Source organism: Ambystoma mexicanum, chromosome 6p (assembly GCF_040938575.1).
Source record: "Ambystoma mexicanum isolate Mex_15411 chromosome 6p, UKY_AmexF1_1, whole genome shotgun sequence".
In the NCBI taxonomy this organism is placed as follows: domain Eukaryota; kingdom Metazoa; phylum Chordata; class Amphibia; order Caudata; family Ambystomatidae; genus Ambystoma; species Ambystoma mexicanum.
Genome location: NC_090935.1, coordinates 84,943,618 through 84,969,431, shown reverse-complemented (window position 1 = coordinate 84,969,431; position 25,814 = coordinate 84,943,618). Strand labels below are relative to the sequence as shown.

Genomic DNA, 25,814 nt, shown 5'->3' with positions numbered 1-25,814 from the left:
GATCAACTATACCTTCTGTTCTGTGGAGGTGTGTGGACGCACATATATCCTCTCACCTTATCTGCATTTGTCTCATGTTATATGTTCAAATGTTACTCAATATTAATTTAGTTTCTGCTTCTCCCTCATTCCCCCTTCCCCACTCCCCCTTCTCTCGCTCTTGACTCTTCCAATTTCATTTTGGATCGTTGTTTTTATATGTGATTATGGTATTCATACAGTAGTTGTATCAAGTTGTTAACCATTTGAGCTGATTGAATTTGGTGATTGCATAGAGTAGCAAAATGCTGAGATGCATGTCTGCAGAGATTGTATAACCTTAGTGTTTCACTTCAAATTCTTAAAATGTGCTCTTGTCCATGCGTATTGACTCCTTTTTTTTCAATTTTCTGTAGGACCTTTGCCAGCATCTGAGTGCGTATTCCTTTGCCTTTGCCACATAGCAGGATATAGTCTTGGGAAAAAGCTATGTGGGGAAGATAGTGCAAGGAACCCTTTCTGAGCCTCTGGAATACTGAAGCCCAACAATTGTCCGAAGGGGATTCTGATGTATTGGAAAACACCTTTGGGTGTGACAAAGGCTGTGTGTGCTTTCTGGTCTACATGGAGGCGGACTTGGTGGTATGCCCTCTTGAGTTCAGACTTCATAACATCTTGGCTTCCTTAGGTTGAATTTGCAATTTGTGATATTTGTTGTAATTGAGGCTGAGTAAGTCAATGCATAGGCAATGACCTTGACCATCTTGTCTTTTTAGAAGAATGATGGAACTGAGCCATTTGGTGGCCTCTACTGGTTTTATGATTTTGTTGTGAAGCAAAGGATTCAGTAGCATTTTGTGTTTATGCCCTGCTGTCATGTATGCAGGATGGAGCTTGTGTTTTACTTGCATGGCATGTTATGAACATTGTGTTTGAGTGTGCCTGGGGTCTTGCAGAATTTGCCTATATGGTGAAGGAGCAGTTCCTCCCAGGACGGTAGGAGGATTGTCAGTACTTGCTCTTCTGAACATGTCTTGAGACGGATTTTGAAGAGTCTCTGTTCACCTCATCCTAGGAATGCTGGCCCTTTCATTGATAGATGCGCCTTGCCCCTTTGCAGTGCAATCTTGGTAGAGCTGGACGGCTGCATCTGTGCTGTATTAGTTCTATTTTCTTTGCTCCCCCATGGATGCGTAAAGCAATGTCTGGTGGGAGTAGATTGATTCTGTGTTTTGGAAACAGTGGGGAAGTATATTTCCTGTGGCATGTGTGTATAGAATGAACCGGAGGATGCTAGCAGCCGCGTAACTACAAAGACACAGTAGCGCCTACAGCGAACCATGGCATTGGTGGTATCATTCATACATATTACTAGACATACCACTTGGTCAGCAGAATCTTATGTACAGCAGCCAGAGTGCAGCAGCGTTTGTAGTTCCACATGGACGCAACATTTCCTAGTTTGTTGGTTCCCATGCATTCCTTGCCTCTAGCATGGCACAATCTATCATTGGCAATCTAAGACCAGCTGCCACATCAGGGGCCGGAGTCACAGAGTGTTATCCATGGTATTGCGCCATCATATAATGCCCCTGTGAATCAGGACCTATGTATTATGTTCACAGTTAGCCTGTCGTCATGGTTACAGTACACCTTGTGCTGGGAGTGGGGATGTCACACTGTGCACACATCCTATTGGGTTGAGATTGCTTGGCCTCGTTCATGCAAAAGAGAATCTTCGGCTGCATTTATAAAGGCAAATGCATGTTCTAGCCCTGGTTTTCTACTCTTTTATAGCGCTTCCTGGTTTTTTGAGCTGCGTCAGTGAACATTCTATTGATTCCTTAATAGATGATTGGCCAAATTGGCAAATTCGACGGCACTTGTTCTTTCAAGTCCACGACAAAGTCGCTGAGCAATTTGGATGGGTATTGTACTCTTGTGTAGAGTTTGTCTTTCAAGAATAATGTTGGAGATCCTGCCAAAGCATCCAGCCAGATGAGCTTCCACTTCCAAAAAGCTGCCATAGATGTTCATGCTGCCCCTTTTCTTTGCGGACGCTGTAAGACAAATGCTTTTGGATGAGTGTCTGGTCTGACTGCCCCCAGTACAGCCATGTTGAACAATTACCAGGATGCTGCCCCTTTGGTTGATTATCTTGCAGGAAGGGTAACACATCCCCCTGGAACTGAGGAAGTCCCCCCAGGGGGTCTCCTGGGAGCCAATGCCTCAAAGGCAGCACTGACATAAGCTACTCTCACACCTGTGTGCTGACCACTGGAGTCCCTTTGAAGTCAGCAGGCATGGGAACAGGGTTATGTTAGTGTAGCCAGAAGGGAGAAGTGGGCTGAATAAAGGGTCCCACTATCTTAGTTTCTGTTGGGACTCTCTTCCCTTTGCTGTCTCCTCCATTTCCTGCTGGTGATGTACTCTGGGTATGATTTGTGGCATTTTGCCTTGAGATAGGCACTCCCCCATACTTTGATTAATCTCTGGACTCTTACAAAGATAAGAAGATTAGTTGGACCTCGGTTAGAAATATTGGTCACTTTAATGTCCTGTGCTATAAAGTGGAAGACAGAAGGTATCCAAGGCAGAGGTGAGCTCTGTCCCATTTCCATCCACAGGGAACCCTGGGGGTGATTGCTGTAGTGCCCAGGCCTCACTGCTAGCTGCACTGGCACCAATACACTGTTCCCTGGAGTTGAAGGGCTCCTGTAAGTGCCAGCCATCTCACTTGAGTGCGTGTGTAGGAAGGGATTCACATTGGCATGACTGCCGGCAACCTAAAGTCCAAAAGCCGCTGGAATCCTGTTTCACAGACTCAAGACATCTTTGAGCCGATTCGACCATGCTTGACACCCCTTGAGTCACCACAGAACCTGCACTGCTGCTTAACTGCTTCTTTGCATTGCCCCTACGCTGCATAGCACCAGTGATGAGCACCACCACTATGGATGCAGCTGTCTTGCTGCGTTCCCAGCACAACAGAACATTGTGTCGACCCGACTCGAAACGCGACTGTATCTGCTGGCAGCCAGCGTCTTGTAATCTGACTCGAGCCCTGAGAAACAATCTTTTTGCACGTATTTGACCATCAACTTGAACTGTTCAGGCCCATCGATGAACATCATCATGAGGGCCGACTAGATCCACACAGAGCCCGGTCTCAAATCCCCCTCTCTATATTTTTCTTCAACAACACTGAACATTGACATTGTTGCCCAATCCGATTGCCTGAATACCCCTGCTCATGTACCCAGAGTGCTGTATCTGTGCTTTCATTTACAGGGATGGGGATTTAGTGTTTTCAAGGATTTGATTGCATTTTCATTGTTAAATGTATCTATGTTTCTAGAGCTTTGATTGCACACACTTTTATATTGGGGTCACTGCTATTGTTTGGGTTGCTACAGTTTTCGACTCGTACCAGTCCTGAATGTACAGTCTGGCTTTGGCCTGCCCTACCTAGTAGTAGTAGTGGTAGTAGCTCATTTGTAAAGCACCTTTATCCCATTGGTATGGCCTCAAAGCGCTTGTGGGTTGAACACCCACGGGTGACCGAAGTCCAAGGTATGGGAAATTTGTCACAGAGGTTAGAATGCATGTGTGCATTTGGCCAATAGGAAGTTGGGTGGGATGGCTGGGCCCCAGTTAGCTACCCATGGCAATCAAGCATGTGGATGGGTGCTGAAAGGTGGTCAGGAGAGTGTGCCAGTGCAAGACACTTGTTATGTGTCCAGCTAGACTGAATTTTTGTTGTGGAACTTAGCTGCATTATGATGGCCGTGGTGTTGTGCGGGTGGGATGGCCGGGCCCCAGTTACATAGCAATGGCATTCTGGCATGCAGATGGGTGCTGAGAGGTGGTCAGGAGAGTGTGCAAGTGCAAGACACTTGTTATGTGTCCAGCTAGACCACATTTTTGTCGTGGGACTGTGTTTTAGGTCTGGTGTATTGAGGTGAATGCGTGCGGGTGGGCCGCCGTGCCTGCGACTAGGAACCAAAGTAGTGTGAAATACATACCGTTGTGCCGCAGTTGGTTCTTTGTTTTCGATATGGCCATCTAGTCTGCTCGTCTGATCTGCTCCGAGTGATACTTTACCTTGCCATGGAGATATCCTGGGGAGTCACATCGTGCCACAACCTAGGTGTCGGTGGTTTAAGGTCAAGGGAGGAGAAGAGAGAATAGACTGGGTTGGGAGAGTGAGGGGAGGTGTGTGAAAAAGCACTCGGATACAAGACATTTAGAACACCTAAGATGCACCTAGGTTCAAATCATTTGCTGCACCTAAAATGCACCAAGATCGATAGGATGAAGGAGGTAGACCTTCCGGGCTGTGCCTGGCCCTGCCTTTACGATTGGGATCACTGCTGGTTTAGCTGTAGTGTGGGGCTCAGTAGGTGGTTTAGCCGCTACTAATCCCAGTACATCACTCTGGTTTGATTAACAGACATATATTAATCACATCAGCGTAGTCATTTTTGAACCATCGAAAAACTATTGATTCAGGTAATGTGGAGCCAGCTCTAGTTAATTCTAATAAGTAAAACTGAAAGTAAAAAAATCCTATTATGATCAATGTCCTGAAATTAAATGGCATATGGCAGGAAAGATATGACAACGACAGGGCTGGTGTCGCATGGGATGAATCAACAAACAAATAAACAAAGCTAACTACTGTAACCACCACGGGAAATTGCACCAAAATGAGTCCCAGAGCAGAAGACAGAAATAAGAAAAAATTATTAAGAAAAAATAAATGCAATCATATCACAAAATTACAATTATCAACATAAACGGGTTACTTTATCAAACCATCAAGATTTTGAAAAACACATGATCTAAAAACAGCTAAATCCCTGCACTTATTCACCTTATGCACCTTATGTATTGGATCACAGGGGCTCATTATGATTATTACATCTTGAACCTAAGGCAGTGGAACTGTCCCATGAAACCCAAATGTTCCAGCTATCATTGTGTGCGGACAGTAACATTATAATGCAGGTGGCAGTAGCGGCAGCTGGTTTTGGTGCCATTGGTTAGGACGATTCCTGAAATGGCACTTAAACTGTAAATGATTCAGTGTTAGTGGCAGCAGGTCAATATCGTTATTGTAAAGGCATCAACATCTGCCACTAAGTAGCACAAGCGAGCAGGCATAGCAAGAGAGCCCTGCGTAATTCTGGAGAACATTTATAAAATAATCTGTTGAAATGGTGGATTTTACAGCATACTTGTTTTAGAAAAAAATGTTAAAAAGTCATACAATTTAGAATGACTTTTGTATGCTAACGCATAAATAAAGTAGCTGCCATGTCACCAACAGCACACACACAATATTACCAGGATCACTGTGATCTCAACCTATACCAGCAATGGCATTGTAAGTCATCTTTATGCAGCTGAACCTACGATACTTCCATTGTTAGTGAAAATCATTCCATGAAGTAGAATCTATAATAGATGCCATCATTCCTGGTGTAAAGCACTTTGATTTTGTGGCCACAATCTATGCTATAATGGTTGCTGAAAATGACTTTTTTTAAGCTACAAACACAATCTAGGCCTGCATGATTACTGTAAATCATGTTGATGAAGCTGCAGCCACAATCTATTCCAAAACTCTCAATACAGCATATTGGATGATGGTGCACAAACACTGTAAGCCAGCATCGTCTCCATCAATGACATCAATGACATGATATGATATGGCATTTATAACACACACAAGTGTTTCAAGGCGCGACAAGGCAAGGTAGGGGGAACATGGGGAAGACAGACAACGATCCTACCAGCCCAGGTGTCATTCAGATTGCGCAAATAGTTTCCATGATGTAGCTACCTGCCGCCAAACAAATGGATGCAATGCACACACCCACACACCTTCCACACACATCCATCCAAACACAAACATCACTTGCACAATACATGAGGAGCAAGAAGCAGGGTCATGTGAAGATTAGAACTGAAGAACTGGAGAACAGAAGGAAAGAACCAAAATACTGGCATCTATGTCCATGCCCCCAGACTCTGGAACCTACTCCCAGTCAATACTAGAAATGTGCCTTAACTTTTACATTTCAGGATAGAGCCCAACGCCCTCCTCTTTAATGAATGTCTTGGTCCACGCACCCTCCACTCTCCACCTTACCTGAGACCGGGCGATCTGCCGCCCATGTTTCCTCCCTTGGTTATTTATAGATCGTGTGGTGCCAAATTGCCCGCCCTGCGCCTCCCCCATTGTTAGCTCGCCGCTCCCCTGTATTGAACCCTTGCAATCTGCATCCCTCCCTGTGCACTTCCTCCTATGACTTGTAAACTGCTCTATTGATTCCCAAAGCTGGGTCCATGCTCAATCAATACCCTAATGTCAATAAGTCACTATTCATAAATACAATATTCTCTCAGCATAGAAACAATTCCATGAGTGAGTACATCTCCCTCATTCTATAAATACAACTCTTATGGGAAAGAGTTTTGTGATAAATGGCACCATAGTTCCAGGATGCTTTTCATAAAATCTAAAAGCATTTTGGCAACATTGAAATGGACATAGATGTTTATATTTAACACATGTCTGTGATAATGATATACACACCCAAACATACAACCATTTGGAGCACACAATGCAAAGTGGCCTAATATTTCATTTGTCACAATACTCTCCCAAACAGACTTTCCTGCCCCAATGGTTCCCATTGCTTCATTATGTCCACCAGGGACATCAGAGTGCACAACGGAAGTGGAGGGCAAGAAAGAGGAGCTGGGGGATGTTATAGAGCCACTTCAATACCAACCACAAGACCGCGCAAGCTCCTGACGCAGCAGCACGCAACCAGGTCACAACCGTGTAGTGCGCCCAAACCAAAGGTCTGGAAAGACCCGGCCTTCAGACACAGGTGCAATCCCAATCAGGTTGTGCGCCGCCCCGGAAGGCGAGTAGCACTTCATCCTCCACTGTTGGTGGCGTGTATGGGGCAGTGGACACGCAGTAGAAGGTTCCATTATAGCAGCTGCCAGGGAGTGGCGCAGATGGAAGGGATCAGTTGGTAACTGGACGTGCCCTCTGGACTCCCACTGGATTTATGGAATTTCTCTAAAGATGTTCCAAATGTCAGGGAGGAGCCTGACAAGTATACGGCTGAATTTAAGAAATGTATTCAATATGTATCCCCACTTGGGCAGAAATGAATCAGAACATGAGGGTGACAAGTCTACTATGGTTTGGTAACATCTAACTCAAGATTGGCTGACTCATCAAATTCACGGGAACGGGGGCAGAACTGGTGCAGGCAGGGAATGATTTGCTGCAAAGGATTCCTGCAGCGTGTCCCAGAAAAGGAGATTTGGACAAAACAAATAACTGCAGACAGAAAAAATATGCATCTCCATCAGATGACTTAGCGACCGCAGAAGCCATATTAACAGCTTTTCTCCAGGGATCGAAGCTGCCAAATGAAGCTGCTCACCTTTCCAAGAATACAGAATTGAGAAATGTCTGTTTGTTTTGTTTTGCATTTATATAGCTCTATGAACCCGGGTATCTGAGCGCTGCTTATTTCCCACAGTGTGTGGCGCTCATGTATTGACCTCGGAAGGATGAAAGGCTGAGTTTGGCATTGCCCTGCGTCAGCAGGCTCTGCACGGATGTCAAAGTGAGCACTCTACTCGCTGTGCTATCTTACATGCTTAGAGGCAGGGAAGTTCAATGGACGTGAAAGCAAGTGAAAATGCAGACGTGGTGTGGGGGCCAGTGATTTGCAGATCACTCGAATGTGAGGAACAGAGGGGAAGTGGACCGAGTGGTGATGCCTCTTTTCCTCAAGGTGTACAGGGTTGGCAAAATGAGTTTCCTGTGAGTAACACAGCATGTGAGTACTGTAAACAGTAGGGGCGCAGGAGGTTGGAGTGCCCCAATAGCCCCAAGCTTCAGGCTACTGCAACCCCCACTGTCCGTCTGTTGGTAGAATTATATGCAGTACCCTTTGGGAAAACCACACACAATTAAGACTACAAGTGACAGTACACATTCACCTTTGGTGCAAGCCTGTACTACACAGTAAAAGTGGTAACGATGGCTGAGCATCCAGACTTATCTCAAGAACAAGTGAGCAGTATCAATAATTAGAAAAAAAACAGCAATTACTATGATTCAAACAAACACTGACTCAAGGTTTCTGAGTAAAAGAATATACATGTATTTACACATCAGTTGTATAACATCTCACTAAAGTAAAGCAGTTTAAAAATCACACTCTTAATACACCACACCACACCCAATAGATTCCAGACAAGTTAAGCTCATAAATGAAGTGTGAGCAAAATGGCACTCCAGCAATTTAAAAGGGAGGGAAAGACAACGTTAGGCAGAGATTGAGCAGCACCAACAGGTATGTATGCAGGGCAATCTAGAAAGAGGAACTACAGTGAGGGAATCAAATCAAAAAGGCTTCGGGCCAAAGTCAATAGGACAAAAGTCTTTTGCTCAAGATCACACAGTTCAGGATAGTTCGCGGTTAAGTCTTTGCCAAGAGTTCCGGACGAAGTTGGTTGGCAGAACAGTTAGTTCAAAGAGTAGAGAAGGACACGCCCTCAGATTGGAGAATGATGTCACACACTTTCACCGCGTCTGAACGTGGCTGGACCCTTTGTCACCGCACTGAAGGTGCTGTATGTTCAGCATCAGGTAAAGCTTGGTCCGAGGGGAAAGGGACAAGGTCAAGCACTGATATCCATAGCCGAGGGAAAGGGGACAAGGTCAAGCACTGATATCCATAGCTGAGGGAAAAGGGACAAGGTCAAGCACTGATATCCATAGCCGAGGGAAAGGGGACAAGGTCAAGCACTGATATCCATAGCTGAGGGAAAAGGGACAAGGGCAAGCACTGATACCCATAGCCGAGGGAAAGGGGACAAGGTCAAGCACTGATACTCATAGCCGAGGGAAAAGGGACAAGGACAAGCATTGATACCCATAGCCGAGGGAAAAGGGACAAGGACAAGCATTGATACCCATAGCCGAGGGAAAAGGGACAAGGACAAGCATTGATACCCATAGCCGAGGGAAAAGGGACATGGTCAAGCATTGATAACCATAGATCAAGAAGTTCCCTCTCTTAACTGCGAAACTGAAACGACAGATGTACTTTGCTTAAAAGACACTGGTGCAAATGGCTCGACTGCTGGGGTTGCATGATTGGCGCTTTTAACGAGAAAGCCAACTTTGTTCTGGCGAGAGGCTGAGGGCATTTTGGTGGCAGTGGAACTGCTGCAGATAGTGGTTCTCTTCTTCGTGAGGACCTTCCTTTGCCTGTTGTGCCCAGTGCAACATGGTCTTAGCTCTGGGAGGCCCTGCTTTAGACTTCTGGTCCAACACGCTCATAATAAAGAATCAGTGAGGGAAAAGAAAATCCCTAATGTAAAGAATGGCTCCTGTGCTTCAAGATCTGTGCAAGCCCATCAATGACTTGCTGTCACAAAGGACGAGAGAGGGACACGCAGTCAGAATCAGTGCTAGCCCATCAATGACCTGCTGTCACAAAGGAAGAGAGATTAACAAGTAGTCAGAAGCAGTGCTGGCCCATCAATGACCCGCTGTCACAAATGACGAGAGAGGGACACGCAGTCAGAATCAGTGCTAGCCCATTAATGACCTGCTGTCACAAAGGAAGAGAGATTAACAAGTAGTCAGAAGCAGTGCTGGCCCATCAATGACCCGCTGTCACAAAGGACGAGAGAGGGACAAGCAGTCAGAATCAGTGCTAGCCCATCAATGACTTGCTGTCACAAAGGACGAGAGAGGGACAAGCAGTCAGAATCAGTGCTAGCCCATCAATGACTTGCTGTCACAAAGGAAGAGAGATTAACAAGTAGTCAGAAGCAGTGCTGGCCCATCAATGACCCGCTGTCACAAAGGACGAGAGAGGGACACGCAGTCAGAATCAGTGCTAGCCCATTAATGACTTGCTGTCACAAAGGACGAGAGAGGGACAAGCAGTCAGAATCAGTGCTAGCCCATCAATTACCTGCTGTCACAAAGGAAGAGAGATTAACAAGTAGTCAGAAGCAGTGCTGGCCCATCAATGACCCGCTGTCACAAAGGACGAGAGAGGGACAAGCAGTCAGAATCAGTGCTAGCCCATCAATGACTTGCTGTCACAAAGGACGAGAGAGGGACAAGCAGTCAGAATCAGTGCTAGCCCATCAATGACTTGCTGTCACAAAGGAAGAGAGATTAACAAGTAGTCAGAAGCAGTGCTGGCCCATCAATGACCCGCTGTCACAAAGGACGAGAGAGGGACATGCAGTCAGAATCAGTGCTAGCCCATTGATGACTTGCTGTCACAAAGGACGAGAGAGGGACAAGCAGTCAGAATCAGTGCTAGCCCATCAATTACCTGCTGTCACAAAGGAAGAGAGATTAACAAGTAGTCAGAAGCAGTGCTGGCCCATCAATGACCCACTGTCACAAAGGACGAGAGAGGGACAAGCAGTCAGAATCAGTGCTAGCCCATCAATGACCTGCTGTCACAAAGGACGAGAGAGGGACAAGCAGTCAGAATCAGTGCTAGACCATCAATGACCTGCTGTCACAAAGGAAGAGAGATTAACAAGTAGTCAGAAGCAGTGCTGGCCCATCAATGACCCGCTGTCACAAAGGACGAGAGAGGGACAAGCAGTCAGAATCAGTGCTAGCCCATCAATGACCTGCTGTCACAAAGGACGAGAGAGGGACAAGCAGTCAGAATCAGTGCTAGCCCATCAATGACCTGCTGTCACAAAGGAAGAGAGATTAACAAGCAGTCAGAAGCAGTGCTGGCCCATCAATGACCCGCTGTCACAAAGGACGAGAGAGGGACAAGCAGTCAGAATCAGTGCTAGCCCATCAATGACTTGCTGTCACAAAGGACGAGAGAGGGACAAGCAGTCAGAATCAGTGCTAGCCCATCAATGACTTGCTGTCACAAAGGAAGAGAGATTAACAAGTAGTCAGAAGCAGTGCTGGCCCATCAATGACCCGCTGTCACAAAGGACGAGAGAGGGACAAGCAGTCAGAATCAGTGCTAGCCCATCAATGACCTGCTGTCACAAAGGACGAAAGAGGGACAAGCAGTCAGAATCAGTGCTAGCCCATCAATGACCTGCTGTCACAAAGGAAGAGAGAGGGACAAGCAGTCAGAATCAGTGCTGGCCCATCAATGACCTGCTGTCACAAAGGAAGATAGAGGGATAAGCAGTCAGAATCAGTACTAGCCCATCAATGACCTGCTGTCACAAAGGAAGAGAGGGGGACATGCATTTGGAATCAGTGCTAGCCCATATGCAGACCTCAGTATCACTAGCGATCTGGTGTCTAGAAAAAAAGGTGAAGAGGGGGAAGGAGAAGAGATGTGCCTGTATTCCTAGACTGCAGAGCCTTCACAGCTAAGGGGACATTTGGAAGGGGAGAATATTTATACGTACGGAGTCCTGCCTCCCCATAGTCCCCACTCCCACTGGGAGGGTTTGGACTATATATAAACAACCTAGTTATGCCATCTCACTTCCTCCCTCAGTGCGATAGATGCAGTCAGGGCTCTAACATAAAGAAAGAAAATATTCAGAAATAGGATCCCACAGCCCATATTAGAAACTAAATGTTAGGACAGTGGCTTCCTAAAACCATCCAAGTAGGAAATACAGAATCTCCCACTCTTAGTATAAGGCTGTGCCACCTTATATGTTGGTAGTATTGACAGAGTAGCCAGGCCTATCTTAGGAGAGAGAGAGGGCTGCAGGTTGGTACAAACAACCTACAGCCTATGTGGTCCAATGAAACACTGATACACTTTGCATTGTACAAATAATGGTTTATTTTATATACATGTAGGCAAATACAAATCTTTGGAAAGGTAAGTAATATATTGTAACATATAACCACAATTGAAAAGCCAAATCAATACTCATGATATTCAAGCCAAAGTATAACCTTATTTAGAAGAAATGTCAGCAAGCCAAGGTTAGCGAAACCTAAAGATACACATTCAGAATGGCAACGTGTTATTCTTGGGGAGTTAAACCAGATTAGTTATACATTTGGACTACATTAAGTAAGTCAAGGCCAGCAGACCGTATTGGTCATAACGTACAGTGTTATTCAGTTTCAAGAATCACTCTGTTAGACCAACACTGTTACAAGTATAGATCTTGCAACATATGTAACTTTCTTCTGTTAGGAATGGATACAGTTACAGCAACACAGTTACTTTTCAGAACATAGTTCAGAGATAGTAAATTAACTCCTATACTTTTCAGAGAGACAGTCAGCTACTCATGGACAAGTAAGAACCTAGTAAAGTCTTTTAGAAGTGCACTAGGGCATTCAAGTTAAGCACAACCCAATGTAACACTTGTATGAAGGGCATTCAGTTATTCAAGGTAAGTTTGGGCAGAACAAGAGAGGTGATGGCTGGATGGTTTTGAATAAATCTTAACCTCTGGTATTGCTCTGGGTAACCCTCCAGACCATCGTTCTTTGCCTGCCATGCTATTACAGAAGGTAAATAAAATCCTAATGTTATATAAACTATAAGACTATTTCTAGCACAGGGATAAGTAGTTTACCAATGATGCTTTTCAGAAGTGTGGAATCCAATTCTAAGTTAAGTAAGAACATTTAGGAAAGGCAATCTGCAGTTCAAGGTAAGCGAGGACATATATACTTTTCAGAGGGATAATATGCAACTCTAGGATAAGTAAGAACTCTAAGACTATTGGGCCTCATCACGACTTTGGCGGTAACCCTTAAATCCGGCGTTAGCGCTATTACCGCCGATTTAAGGTTCCGCCAAATCAGGACTTCGGCGGATTTCAGCTCTGAGCTGGGAGGAAATCCGCCGAAAATTTGCGCTAACCGCCGGCGGTAAGACCGCAAATTTTCCCCATTGAGCCCAATGGGGAATGGGGCATTCCCGAATGGGCTCAATGGGGATTTACTTTACTGCCAAACTCGTGATCCGGCGCTATTAGCACCGGGGAGTTCGGCGGTAGGGCTAATACCACCAGCGGTAATACCACCGGCGTTACCGCCCAAGTCGTGATAAGGCCTCTTATTGTGTTTAGCTCACAAATAACTTTTCACATATCGTAGCAAATAAAGTATACAGTCAAAATCAAGCAAAAAGAAAAATTCATTAAAACATAATAATTAAAAAGTATTTCCAAGAATAATATAAAATTAGTTATTGCTTCACTGGGGTCAGACATTGTTCAACAAGTGCCCAGACTCGGGAGAGTGCAATATGCAAAGATGTCAGACCCGAGTTTAGGCAAAACCACCAGAAATCTTCCCTCTTAATTTCATACCAAGGATTCCAGGTTCGTCATGTATATAGAACCCAGTTTTAGGCAACCGGTCATCACATGGCGCAGAGTTTCTAGAATGTGAGGAAACCTGCAGGATCTATTATCAACAGGGAGACCAAGTCGAGTGCCAATGGCAGATAACACTGGGAGTTGATTCATTTATTAGATACTTTTGCGGTGATAGAAATGAATAAGTCATTCGCCCCAACATTGAGTACGATACCAGTCTCTCCAGGTGAGATACATTAACATTCCAGTCCTGTAGCAAAAGAGTTCTTAAGACTATAATAATTCCCTTTTCCTCATCAGAGCATGCATCTGGTGAACATTTAATTTGATTAAAACTGCCCTATTAGCAGAAGTAAAATTAACTCGTTTTATTTTAACCTCCATAGTGTGATATTCAGTCAAGATGTTTAATACAGGACACAAGGGAAAATAACAGGTTTTAAGATACAATTCACCTCAGCGTTTCAAGGCTAAAGCCTTAAGAGAGGTTAAACCGAATTCCAATCTTAATATCTCCATTGGCAACACTTGCGGGAGATTTAAGATACCTTCCAAAAGCGCCCCTCAAGAACATTGGACCAATCATAATCAGGGAGGGTCAGAGCTTCCCATCCATACAATATGGCTGGGCAAAAATAGTGCATGCAGAGCTTTCTAATTCCAGCCCAACTATAACCTGCAGACTGTCTAACAAAATTGGAAAAAAGAGCGGACAGCTGTTCCACCCTGTTAATTTGAAATGAACAAACTTTCCATGCAGTTTTCCCCTCCCCCTCTCCCATGCACTTGTACATTCTCAATGTCACTGGGCCTAGTAAGATCGCTGTTTTGTTCTCCCTTGTTCCCCTCCCTTGCCTTGTCGTGCTCTGAAACACTTGTGCAATAGAAATAAAATATCAATATCAATATCAACTTCATGAGAGTGGCAGCACACTTGTTGCGAGGAGTATTTCCGTGCTGGACTGTACTTGTGGGTGGGACAAAGACTTGTATGCAAATGGATATTTCTCCTCTGTGATGGGTGCAGTGAGCTAAAGCGTAGTTGTAGACCCTCCTGAGTGGAAGGAATTCCATAGAGCAGGGTATTTGACATATGTCTGTTCTTGGCAGAGGGGCTCCCACACTGCTTTTGAATTTTGTAAAACTTGGTGTTTCACCCTAAGTAACTTAGTGTAATCCAGACGTGGACCCCTTGCGCACTGTGCCTTAGAGAGGCTCAACTTCACCTCCCCGAGGAGGCCCAAGAAGGCCAAAACACTTGTCTGGGGTTGTAGATGGTACTCTTGTTCAGAAGATAATTGCCTCGCATTTCCGTGCTGGACTGCCCTTGTGGGTGGGACAAAGACTGACATGCAAATGGATATTTCTCCTCATTAAAGGGTGCATTGAGCAACAATGTGGTTGTAGACCCTCCTAAGTGGAGGCCATTGCATAGAACAGGGTATTTGACCCATGTTCATTCTCTGTAGTGGGGCTCCCGCTCCTTTTGCCTTTTTTTATTGGTCATTTATGACACGCTTGTTTTTCAATCGTTGATTTGGGATTCAAACCTGTGCTGTACAGCATGTTCTTGCTTCAGAAGGACAACAAGCAACTCAAAGTTCAGTAAGAACTTAAGGGAACTTTGTAACTTATTCTGTTGAGGAACCAAAGTTAACAAACACAATTATAAACACCAAGCACTCCCAAGTTTGGTTGATAGTGTGTTCAGTTTTGAAAAATTAGAATAGTTAGTAAAGTCTGGAGAGTGAATAGATTGTGAGGTGCAGGGGAGAAAACAACAGCCTTGGCAACTGGACTGTAAAACTGATAAACACCAAAAAGAAGTTCCCAAATGGGGAACTCCCATCCCCTGCACACTTTCTATGGCCTAGATAATTAGCCAAAAGTTTAAGATAACACCAATAGCAAAAAGTCTATATAGACTTATTTTGGCTTGTTTAGTAGTTCAGTGCAGTTTTTTACACTTTTATGAGTTTGAGACAAAAATATTTTGTGAACAATATAAATTCAAGTGACAGTTAGGTAATATACACAATATCATTTATTATGTAGATACCCCAACGTGTTTCGAGTTTTGACTCTTCATCAGGGACAACTGTTTTCAATACAATTCTACAAAGAAAATACAAAATAAGTTAGGTAAATCTCCTATACAAAATACAATTTACAGTTCAAACAGAGATTATGCATAGTTGATCTCATTCTCTATTCTCATCTCCCATCCATATAGCAATTACCACAAAGATTATACATAACAGATTACATTCTCTATTCCATCTGATGTCCTCTTGGGTGTCCTATGTTAGAAAGTGTATATATGAAAAAATAGACATGTACTCTTATACCTTCTAGCCTAGGTATTAAAATATAAAGCCGTTTACAGAAAGGGGCGGGTGGCTGTCTAATCAAGACAGCCAGCTCCCCAGTTGGAACTGGTTCCTTTCAGGCAAACTGCAAGACAAATGGCTGAAGAATTTTGGACTCCTCCCTTACTTCCTGCCTTCACAGACACTCTGGAGCCTCGGCAGGAAACACAAAACATCAACCAGGACCCTCCCCCACCCCCAGGACAAAAGAGGAAGACCCAAGAAACAACAAGCACAGAACAAAAGGCGAAAAAATAAAGGACGACCCTCTTGTGCATTACCGCGGCTGGTTTGAGAGCCTGCGGTTAATATTAACTAAAAAGTCATAAATGTAGATATACTGCCACCAGCCTTAAGAGTTAGCTTGTTAAAATAGCACACATGTTACAAGGTCAGTGAGAAAGGGCATAGCATGTATCTCCCCAGCACTCCACATAAGGTAATCCCACTTTACCCTTGGGAACAGTAGCTCACCCAAGGTAAATGGAGAGAACATAATGAAGGAAGGCCAATGGCAACCAAGCAGCACTGCCCATAAGGAGTTGTGTGTTGCCACAGTAAAATGCAGTCAGCCCAAATGTTATAGGGAACTATAAACCCACACATACACTGTGGAGAGACATAAAAAGGTAACCCTAAAAAGAGTAAAAGAAAGAGCGAGAGGGGAAAAAGATCCCCACTCACCCAGGAACAAGGACAACATCATCACCAAGTCCAGCAAAATGTTCTGGGGTTGACACAGGTGAGGAAATCACACATAGGAAACTCTTACCTAACACAGACTAGTGGCCCACCAACCAACTCTGTTATCTCCAGCATCCCACAGACTGTGACTGTTAACTATTCGCAAGGCCTGCACTGAGGGCTCTAATAGCAGCAGCACAGGAAGACCTGCACTTCCTTAATAAATAGGCCAGTGCTTCGAAGAGGGTGGAATTCTCCCCTGCTCCTCAGGTCTGTGTGTAGCACAGAGTCTCCAAGCATTCACAATAGGACCATAGTCTGAAGACAATCCAAGAACAGTAATTTTATGTGCAACTTGAGAGCTTTTAGCAATCCCCATCTGAGCCAGCCTGCTAGACATATAGAACAACAAAAGAAGGAAGCAAAAGCTCAGCCTCAAAAGCCGCAGTATGTCGACAGCACCTGCAGCACCCCATGGAAGAAGCCATCATCTGGAGGTTTATGTGAGCCCAGGGATGACAAGCGATAAGTAAGATGAACTCAAAGTAAATGCGATAAATAGCATGATTGAATAATGCTTAGGAATACTGTACTCTAACTGTGACTCTGACCTCTGCCTGGGTTAGAAGGCTGCCCAGTGATGTGTGACACATCCCACATTAGGGGTAGTACTCTTGCCTGAGAACTGAAAGATAGAGCACATAGGCATCAGTCACCTGACCATGGCTCACTATGTATGATGGAGTGATCCGCAGCCGGCAGAGATTGTTTCACGTGGGTGAGCTGAGCAGAATTGCATAGCATAGCATAGCATAGCATGCTGCTGTTAAATCCACACCCCTCAAGTTCAGAATATGTTCCCTTAGGAAGTTCATTATTATTGTACACTCTACAAATCCACATAAAATCCCCTAGACATCTGTGTTCAGGGGCCCCGTTTATTAGGACAGGAATACGCTACCGCTGTTCTCCTTCCTTTCTCTGCAGCTGCATAGAAATCCATCCGTCTCTGCTGCTGCTGCTGCCGTGGTTTTATCACTGGATTCATTGGCTGCTTTCCCACTATATGATCTCACTCTCCTCCTTAAACCAAGCTTGACTACTCCACAGAAATTCTTAAGAACTCCTTGAGCCCTTCACGCAACCATAAACACCATTACAATGACTGCATAATGAATTACAAAATATATCAATTTACCACCAGCCTATTGTTGTGCCCCGCACCACCCTGCATAGAATCCTTTCCTCACTTCCAGCTGATTCCCCCATGTACCAATGCTTGTTCTATCACTCCTCCCGCCTTCGCACTCCAGCTATCATATTTTCCTCTGCTCCCACTCCTACCTTTCCCCTTATCCTACATCTCCTTTCTCCTATACCCATTCCATCTGATTCCATGTGATAATCTCGCTGTGAAAAAGTTGCCAGTTACGATTCTTTTTTTTTGTGACCCCTAACATTCTTTCCCCAAATATTCTAAGAGGAATATAATTATATATTATTACCTCCAGTCCCAGAATAATTGGGGAAAGTGTTTGATCGTGTGGAGGGTGCATTTTTAAGAAAATGTCACCACCTGACAGCCATTTGCATAGCAACAGTATCACTGGGTTCCTTCTATCCTGGATATCCCACAAGAGGTTCTTATTTCCCCACTGCTTAGACCACTATAGTGGTAGCGGGTGCATTATATATTACAACTGACTGCTTTTCAGACTGAAAGTCATTACCATGAGGGAGAAATGATTCCCCTGTAATTGTCAGGTGCCTCTTTCTTAGAAGGGACATTTTGGGAGGAAAGTGACAGCCAGACGAGGATGTTAGTGCCTGGGTTCAATGGTTCAGAGTCACTTTTTAAGAATTGGATGTATAATGTCTCTTTGCTGCTTGGTGGACGCTGTCCCCTGAGAAAGTAACTTGATATTTGCTCTTGTTATCCTGTGAGGGTTCCTTAGCTCTAGGTATATGTCTTTCGGATGATCAAGGTCTCTTGCGGCCATTAAAGAAAGAGTTGCTTTTTGTGATCAGATGTTAGCAGAAGAGTGTTTAGGATGTGTCTTGGCGTATATACAGGCATTTAGTCAATGTGACCGCAGCAAAGAAGAAGTCAGAACAATACATGCATTAGAGTAGCAAAAGCTTACAGAATGACATGACATAAATTAGTCATCCTTTCGAGATTCATTACCACCGGCTTGCTCGAATGTAATATACCTGTATTGGGCTAGCGCAAGCTTACAGAATGGCATGTCTTAGCCTCATAACTATCACTTCAAGATCCATTACTGCTAGCTTGCTTTTTGGAGAAAAAATAAATTTTTGATTTTTTGTCTGGTTAACACAGTACTTTTCCCTTCATTTTTAATTGAAGAATCTTCCTTCAGTTGCAGACAGCAGCATTCCCCGCTTTCAGATACCTCACAGCAATGACGCAGATTTAGAAACACAGAGAATGACATTGTTTTCCACGAATAGAAAAGGGGGCGCTTTCTTTTAAAATAATTTCAATTGTGAAGAACTTACCGAGCACATGTGCGCACATCAGATATTTTCAGGAAGTCCTGCATCACAGGCATGTTTAACAAATGCAGCTGCATGATTCCTCCCAGCATGATGTCGCCCTCCTTGGAGTAGATCGGCTTATTGCTACGTTGCAAGACACAGCCAGGTGCACTGTTTGCAGCATCCCAGGCGGTGCATTGGAAGGTCAGAAAGAGCAATGTAAAGCAACACCACATCTTTGGTATACAGGATGTTGCCTTTGCAAGATTGAAGTCTTGCAGCTCCGTTACAGCTGTTTCACCCAGCAGGGCGAAATTAAATCTAGCCTTCAATCTGTCCACACCCGTGCTCTTGCCACCAGCCTCCAACCTGCCAAAATAAAGACAGATAAGATGGTTTCTCTTGCATGTAAACAGATGATCAAATGATATTACTGCAATGTGCAGATATTGCTCTATCCATCCCAAGAAGTCTTCCCTGAACCTTCGCCTGAGAGCCAACATCACCTCCAACAACGAGGACAAACTAAACAGGGGCACAACATCTAAATGTCTCCTATATCCTAGGCCTTCATGTCAGGTGCACAACTGTGATCTCATTGGGCCACAGCCACAGCCTCTGCTTGGGGTAATTAAAATGAGAGGAATGTCTTGGAATCGGCCCTGCATATCAGTGTAAGTCCCCACACGTCAAAAGAGATGGGAAACAGATCTCACAAATCCCATTACGTTCCCATGCTGCTTCAGAAAGAAACATTGTATACACATCTCCCTTAAAGAGCACTCACGCGTGTTTTCCCTTCAGATTGGATGTTAAAGAATGCCTGTGCATGGGTGTCATTCTGCTTCGTTACAGAAATGACTGACACTTGACAATCCTATGGCAAAGTGTGTCACCAAGCAAAGGACAAAGGACATTTTCAGAGATACTGTGAAATATTGAAAGTTTTTGCATGCTAAACTTCACTTTCCACAATGTCTTCAACAGGGTAATGGATCCACATCTTCTCAGAGCAGAGGGGCTGCCAAACACTAAGTTGAAGAGCACCGGGAAGGAATGAGTCCTTCTCTATACAGAAGCAGTGCTCAGAAAGAAATAATCACAACATTTACAAGTTGCTTGTTATTATTATTTTTTTCTCCTGTCAATTTCCCAACAAATCTTACTTTTAACACTTTCATAAGCATTTTCCTATGCAAGTTTCCCATGAATTTGGGAAACAGGAAGTGACATCAGAGTAGGAGAGGAAGTGCAGTCTCCAGATACTCTATAGCTGGAAACATGCACAATAGAAGATGCCATTTTTCTATTGCTGCCAGTATTAGTAAAACTAGTAGAGCCAGTGGTACTAGTACGACCATCACTACTTCTAGTACTACTAGCAGGGATTACATGTTTCTAGAACTGCCAGTAGTAGTAAAACCAGTAGTGCCAGTGACAGTAGTACTGCCATCACTACTTCTACCAATGCCAGCATTATTACTAGCACGCATGTCATGTTTCTAGCACTGCCAGTAATACTAACACTAGTGATACTAACATCATTAATTCTACCCTGCCAACCTGATCAATAGCAGGGAAGGCATGTTTCTAGAACTGCCGGTAGTAGTACCACTAGTAGTGCCAGTGATATTAGCACTGCCATTACTACTACTACTACTACTACTGCCAGCATTATCACTAGCAGGGAAGGCATGTTTCTAGAACTGCCAGTAGTAGTACCACTAGTAGTGCCAGTGATATTAGCACTGCCATTACTACTACTACTACTACTACTGCCAGCATTATCACTAGCAGGGAAGGCATGTTTCTAGAACTGCCGGTAGTAGTGCCAGTGATATTAGCACTGCCATTACTACTACTACTACTGCCAGCATTATCACTAGCAGGGAAGGCATGTTTCTAGAACTGCCGGTAGTAGTGCCAGTGATATTAGCACTGCCATTACTACTACTACTACTGCCAGCATTATCACAAGCTGGGAAGGCATGTTTCTAGAACTGCCGGTAGTAGTACCACTAGTAGTGCCAGTGATATTAGCACTGCCATTACTACTACTACTACTGCCAGCATTATCACTAGCAGGGAAGGCATGTTTCTAGAACTGCCGGTAGTAGTGCCAGTGATATTAGCACTGCCATTACTACTACTACTACTGCCAGCATTATCACAAGCTGGGAAGGCATGTTTCTAGAACTGCCGGTAGTAGTACCACTAGTAGTGCCAGTGATATTAGCACTGCCATTACTACTACTACTACTGCCAGCATTATCACAAGCTGGGAAGGCATGTTTCTAGAACTGCCGGTAGTAGTACCACTAGTAGTGCCAGTGATATTAGCACTGCCATTACTACTACTACTACTGCCAGCATTATCACTAGCAGGGAAGGCATGTTTCTAGAACTGCCGGTAGTAGTGCCAGTGATATTAGCACTGCCATTACTACTACTACTACTGCCAGCATTATCACAAGCTGGGAAGGCATGTTTCTATAACTGCCGGTTGTAGTACCACTAGTAGTGCCAGTGATATTAGCACTGCCATTACTACTACTACTACTGCCAGCATTATCACTAGCAGGGAAGGCATGTTTCTAGAACTGCCGGTAGTAGTACCACTAGTAGTGCCAGTGATATTAGCACTGCCATTACTACTACTACTACTACTGCCAGCATTATCACTAGCAGGGAAGGCATGTTTCTAGAACTGCTGGTAGTAGTACCACTAGTAGTGCCAGTGATATTAGCACTGCCATTACTACTACTACTACTACTGCCAGCATTATCACTAGCAGGGAAGGCATGTTTCTAGAACTGCCGGTATTAGTAAAACCAGTAGTGCCAGTGACAGTAGTACTGCCATCACTACTTCTACCAATGCCAGCATTATTACTAGCAGGAATTGCCCAGGAATTTTTCGAGCACCACCAGTAATAGTAACACTAGTGATACTAATACTACCCTCATTAATTCTACCATGCCAGCATTGTTACTAGAAGGGATGACATGTTTCCAGAACTGCCACTAGTAGTAACACTAGGATTGCCAGTGATATTAGTACTGCCATCACTACATCTATTACTGCCAGCATTTTTACTAGCAGGAAAGGCATATTTCTAGTACTGCCAGTAGTAGTAACACTAGTAGGCCAGTGATACTAGCACTACCAGCACTATTTCTACTACTGCCAGCATTTATATTTTCTGTCACTCCAGACATCTGTATTCATTAGCAGGACACGCGATGGAAGTCTGTCCATAGAGGCGCAACCCTCTATTCTTCAGATGGCAATGCTTTCGTACCATCAGACTAGGTAATAATAACAGCTGTTCCCACAGTGCCTGAGGAAGCTGCCATGCAGAAATACATGGATGGGTGATTTGATTCTTCTCATTGTGCCAGTCGTTATAATGGGAACATGAACCACTCTGCTAGTGTCTCATTCTCACTGCAATATCCTGATTATGGAAGGTGCAGGTGATCTTAATGGTCCTGCAGGGGGAGTGATCACATACTATGGGCTCTATAGGTAACATCACCAGCCATTCTGCATGAATGCAAAGCACATGGAGCTGTTTTCTGATTTTCCAGCAATCTTTCATATCTCAAGGAGACCAATATTGATCAGTGATGAAACAGGGCTCCTTTGAGAATGTTCTCTTTAGCTGCTTCAATCTGCACTGGGAAGACTCTCAGTTGAGTTTGTTGTTTCCACTTTTTAAATGAGACAACCCAAGCATGTCCTGCCATTTATCAGACCATGATAATGGCTGCAATCTGCCTATTGTAATGTGTTTATCCCTCACACTTGTGACTCCAGTGTCCATGTTGACTAGTCAGACCACATTCTTCACCTATTCGCAGGATTTCAATCTTGATATTTTTAAACACTGTGATCATAAGTCTATTGATCTCTCTGAAAGAATGAGATAGGAGCCAAATAGCAGCTGCTTCAAAAAGATCCTAATGACCTCTTAAATGCAACAACCAGCCCCTCTATAAACATTTCCTACAGAGGCCTGTTTCTCCCTTTGCTAAAATCAACCACACCTGTTACCGGCTCTGGCGGGCTCACTATCTCCACTACAACAGCATTCCCAAGTCAATGTTTACAGGCTGCTACAATCAGTTGGAGGGGCAACTTTCACCCAACCAGATTTCCAAACTTACTTGTGGCTCGAGTTGATTTTGTGACTTTTGGGCACAGTGTATGGGATAGGGACCCCCCTTTTTCTATTCACCTGTGTGCTACATTTCCTCCATCCCACTCATGGCACCATAGAAGCATATTACCCAGCATTTAAAGCATGCTAGGAAATACGCATGCATAAATAAACGGTGCTTTGGAAAGACTTCACGCATCCTCACAACCCTCGGAAACCTAATGTCACTGCCCACAGCAACAAGTCAGCCATTGGTGTAATCTGGCACTCTACAGCGTGACTAACACACTTGCACCGCCAGAACAGTCAAAAACAACCCACTGGGCTGCAAAGGCCATCTACAGAAACGAGCATATGTGCCTCACTAACAAAATAAATATTGCAAACTCAATATTCAGTGCGTCAAATCCCATTTCCTTCAAATTCACATCGAAGTTTGTTGCAATAAAAAAGCCTTTTCAAAATGCACAGGCAAAGAGTGACCCCGGAATTAATGCAATAACTGCATAAACGTCTTCTCTGACAAAATCACTTATATCAAGGAAAAAATAATGTCTGCTGCCATTCACAGGGTGAATGTTGAGCACCCTCAAAGCATGCAAAGCTACTGTCCAGACTTCAAATGCAGGGCATTCTGCATGCTGTCAGCCAGCTGATCTCACACATGTGCATTAGTCTGATTGTGTAATATGCAAACAATCTATCGCATAAACCGCTGCATTCACCGGGATTTCACACCTAACAAGCTCGATGACTCAACAATACAGGATGCCACATATAAACTAAAACGCCTCCACTTGGGGAACTCCAAAGACATGCACGGTGGCTTCCTAGCTAGGTGTGCACTAAAGCAAATGCAAACACTGTGCACAAACCTCCTTAAAGGCCATGCATTCTCTTCTCTGCTCAATTCAATCCGATCATTTCATCCAGGGGCCTGCAAGCTTCAGCTCTCCAGGTGTTTGTGACTACAACTCCAATGATCCCTCACCATGACTACACGAGCTAGGGCTGCTGGGAATTGAAGTCAAGATATCTGGTGGGAGATGCAGAACCCAGATTTCTTCTAAGATCCCTATTTCTCCCTCATTGACCTCCATTCTTTCCACTCCTTCACACTATCCTGGAGCGACTGGGAATGTGTTGTTCTTGGTAAGTGCTCAGGTGATCATCGACGTGTGCAATGCTTTATAGTAAGGCTAATGGATGTGAAGGGTGACACGAAGGAGAGAATAATGGCTAGGTACTTGAAACAGAGAGGGCCTACAACCTGAAAGGAAAGTTAGAGAACTGCGCAAGACGGCAGTGAATGGAACTGTGGGTGTCATGAGGGTCTGGCATGCAAAGTTTTAATGCAGAGGGTGGGACAGTGGTAGGCACAGTTGAAAAAGCCTGAATGCACTGGATTCATGAAATAAGAATCTAAACAATCTCTCCTTCAGAGGATCCTTCTCGCTGCTGAAGCCAGTGATCCATTCACATTAGGTTACATGTATGTCAGTACATCATATAGAACACATGTACATTCATGCTAAGACTCACCTTGAAATAAACACACATCCACCTGCACGTACATCTCAGATTCTGCTCTCAGAGAATAAAAGGTTGCCTTGCTGCAGCAGAAAGACAGTGGCACTGTGTTCATGAAGGAGGATTGGTGAGGACAGTGACAGAGCTGGTCTTGTTTTATAGCGCATGGGACCATAACAAACTGCACCCAAATTATAGACTTTTGGATTCCTTGACAGTTTAGATTCCAGCTGTAGCATTCCTTTTGTTTTGCACTCCTAAGGGTGACATAAAAAGCAACTTTCTACTGTAAGTTATTTTCAGAGGAAAGATGATGAAACAACCCAATTACTGAGCTGGGTTAAAGAAAAACAGAAGATCTGTCATCGCCGCTGAATAATTGCTCTGGTCTTATAATCATAGTGGTAATCATATAAATATTCCTTATGGAATTGCAGACCTCAGCTTGCACTATTCTGCAATGTTGAATCTCAAAGTTTATTTCCATGCAATCGGCTCTTGTTACTAAACTTTACTAATTGCGTCTATCAAACCTGCTCAGGATGTGATGGGCACATGTGAACTCTTCACAGGTTATATGCTTTGTAGCTTCCCTGTGTAGGGTACTTACTGGACAAGGGCTTCAGTAGAACCAAACATGTTGCAATGCCATAGCATAGTCTGGTTCAAGATGGACAATATGTATTCAATATTTATGCATCTCTCCTCTCGCTTGCATATGTGCCCACACTGAATCCCTGAATCCCTGCTGGGGTGTTAGCCTGGGCACCCTGTAGTTGACTGAGAGTGAGTAGGACTTGTTCAGGGAGACTGGTCTGCATCGAGTGCTATGCTGCATGCCTGATTGCTGGTGTAGCATGGAACTAATACCCGCACTGAAGCCAGCCTTCTGGATATGTTACTGCATGTGGCCTGTTTCAGAGGCTAGAAACAAAATGTTCATTTCAGCTAAATGGTCTTCAGTGCCAGAAATGTAATATATCAGTAGGTCAGGACATCATAGCATGTTGACTTGTGGTCAGATAAGGACACTGAAATATGTGCTATAGTCAATACTCAGTAATATCAATCAAGTTATTTTTTTTATTTTTTCATTGTTTATTGAGTACCTGGTTTGCAAACCAAACCTTTACTTTTAAACATGTGTCCATTACAAACAAAAGAAAAAAAAATAAGTAAAAGTATAATTTCCAAGTCTTCAATTTGGGTCAAGTACAAAGTCTGCATA

At 44.1% G+C, this 25,814-nt stretch overlaps 1 protein-coding gene across 1 annotated transcript in view; it reads right to left on the bottom strand.

The window, feature by feature from the left end:
- The window catches only part of LOC138510689 (vomeronasal type-2 receptor 26-like), a 338,579-nt gene that overhangs the window by 288,477 nt on the left and 24,288 nt on the right, over positions 1 to 25,814 (bottom strand). The window contains exon 2 of the mRNA XM_069626464.1: positions 18,915 to 19,262. Coding sequence (XP_069482565.1) covers positions 18,915 to 19,262 — 348 coding nt within the window. The remainder of the gene's footprint in view (positions 1 to 18,914; positions 19,263 to 25,814) is intronic.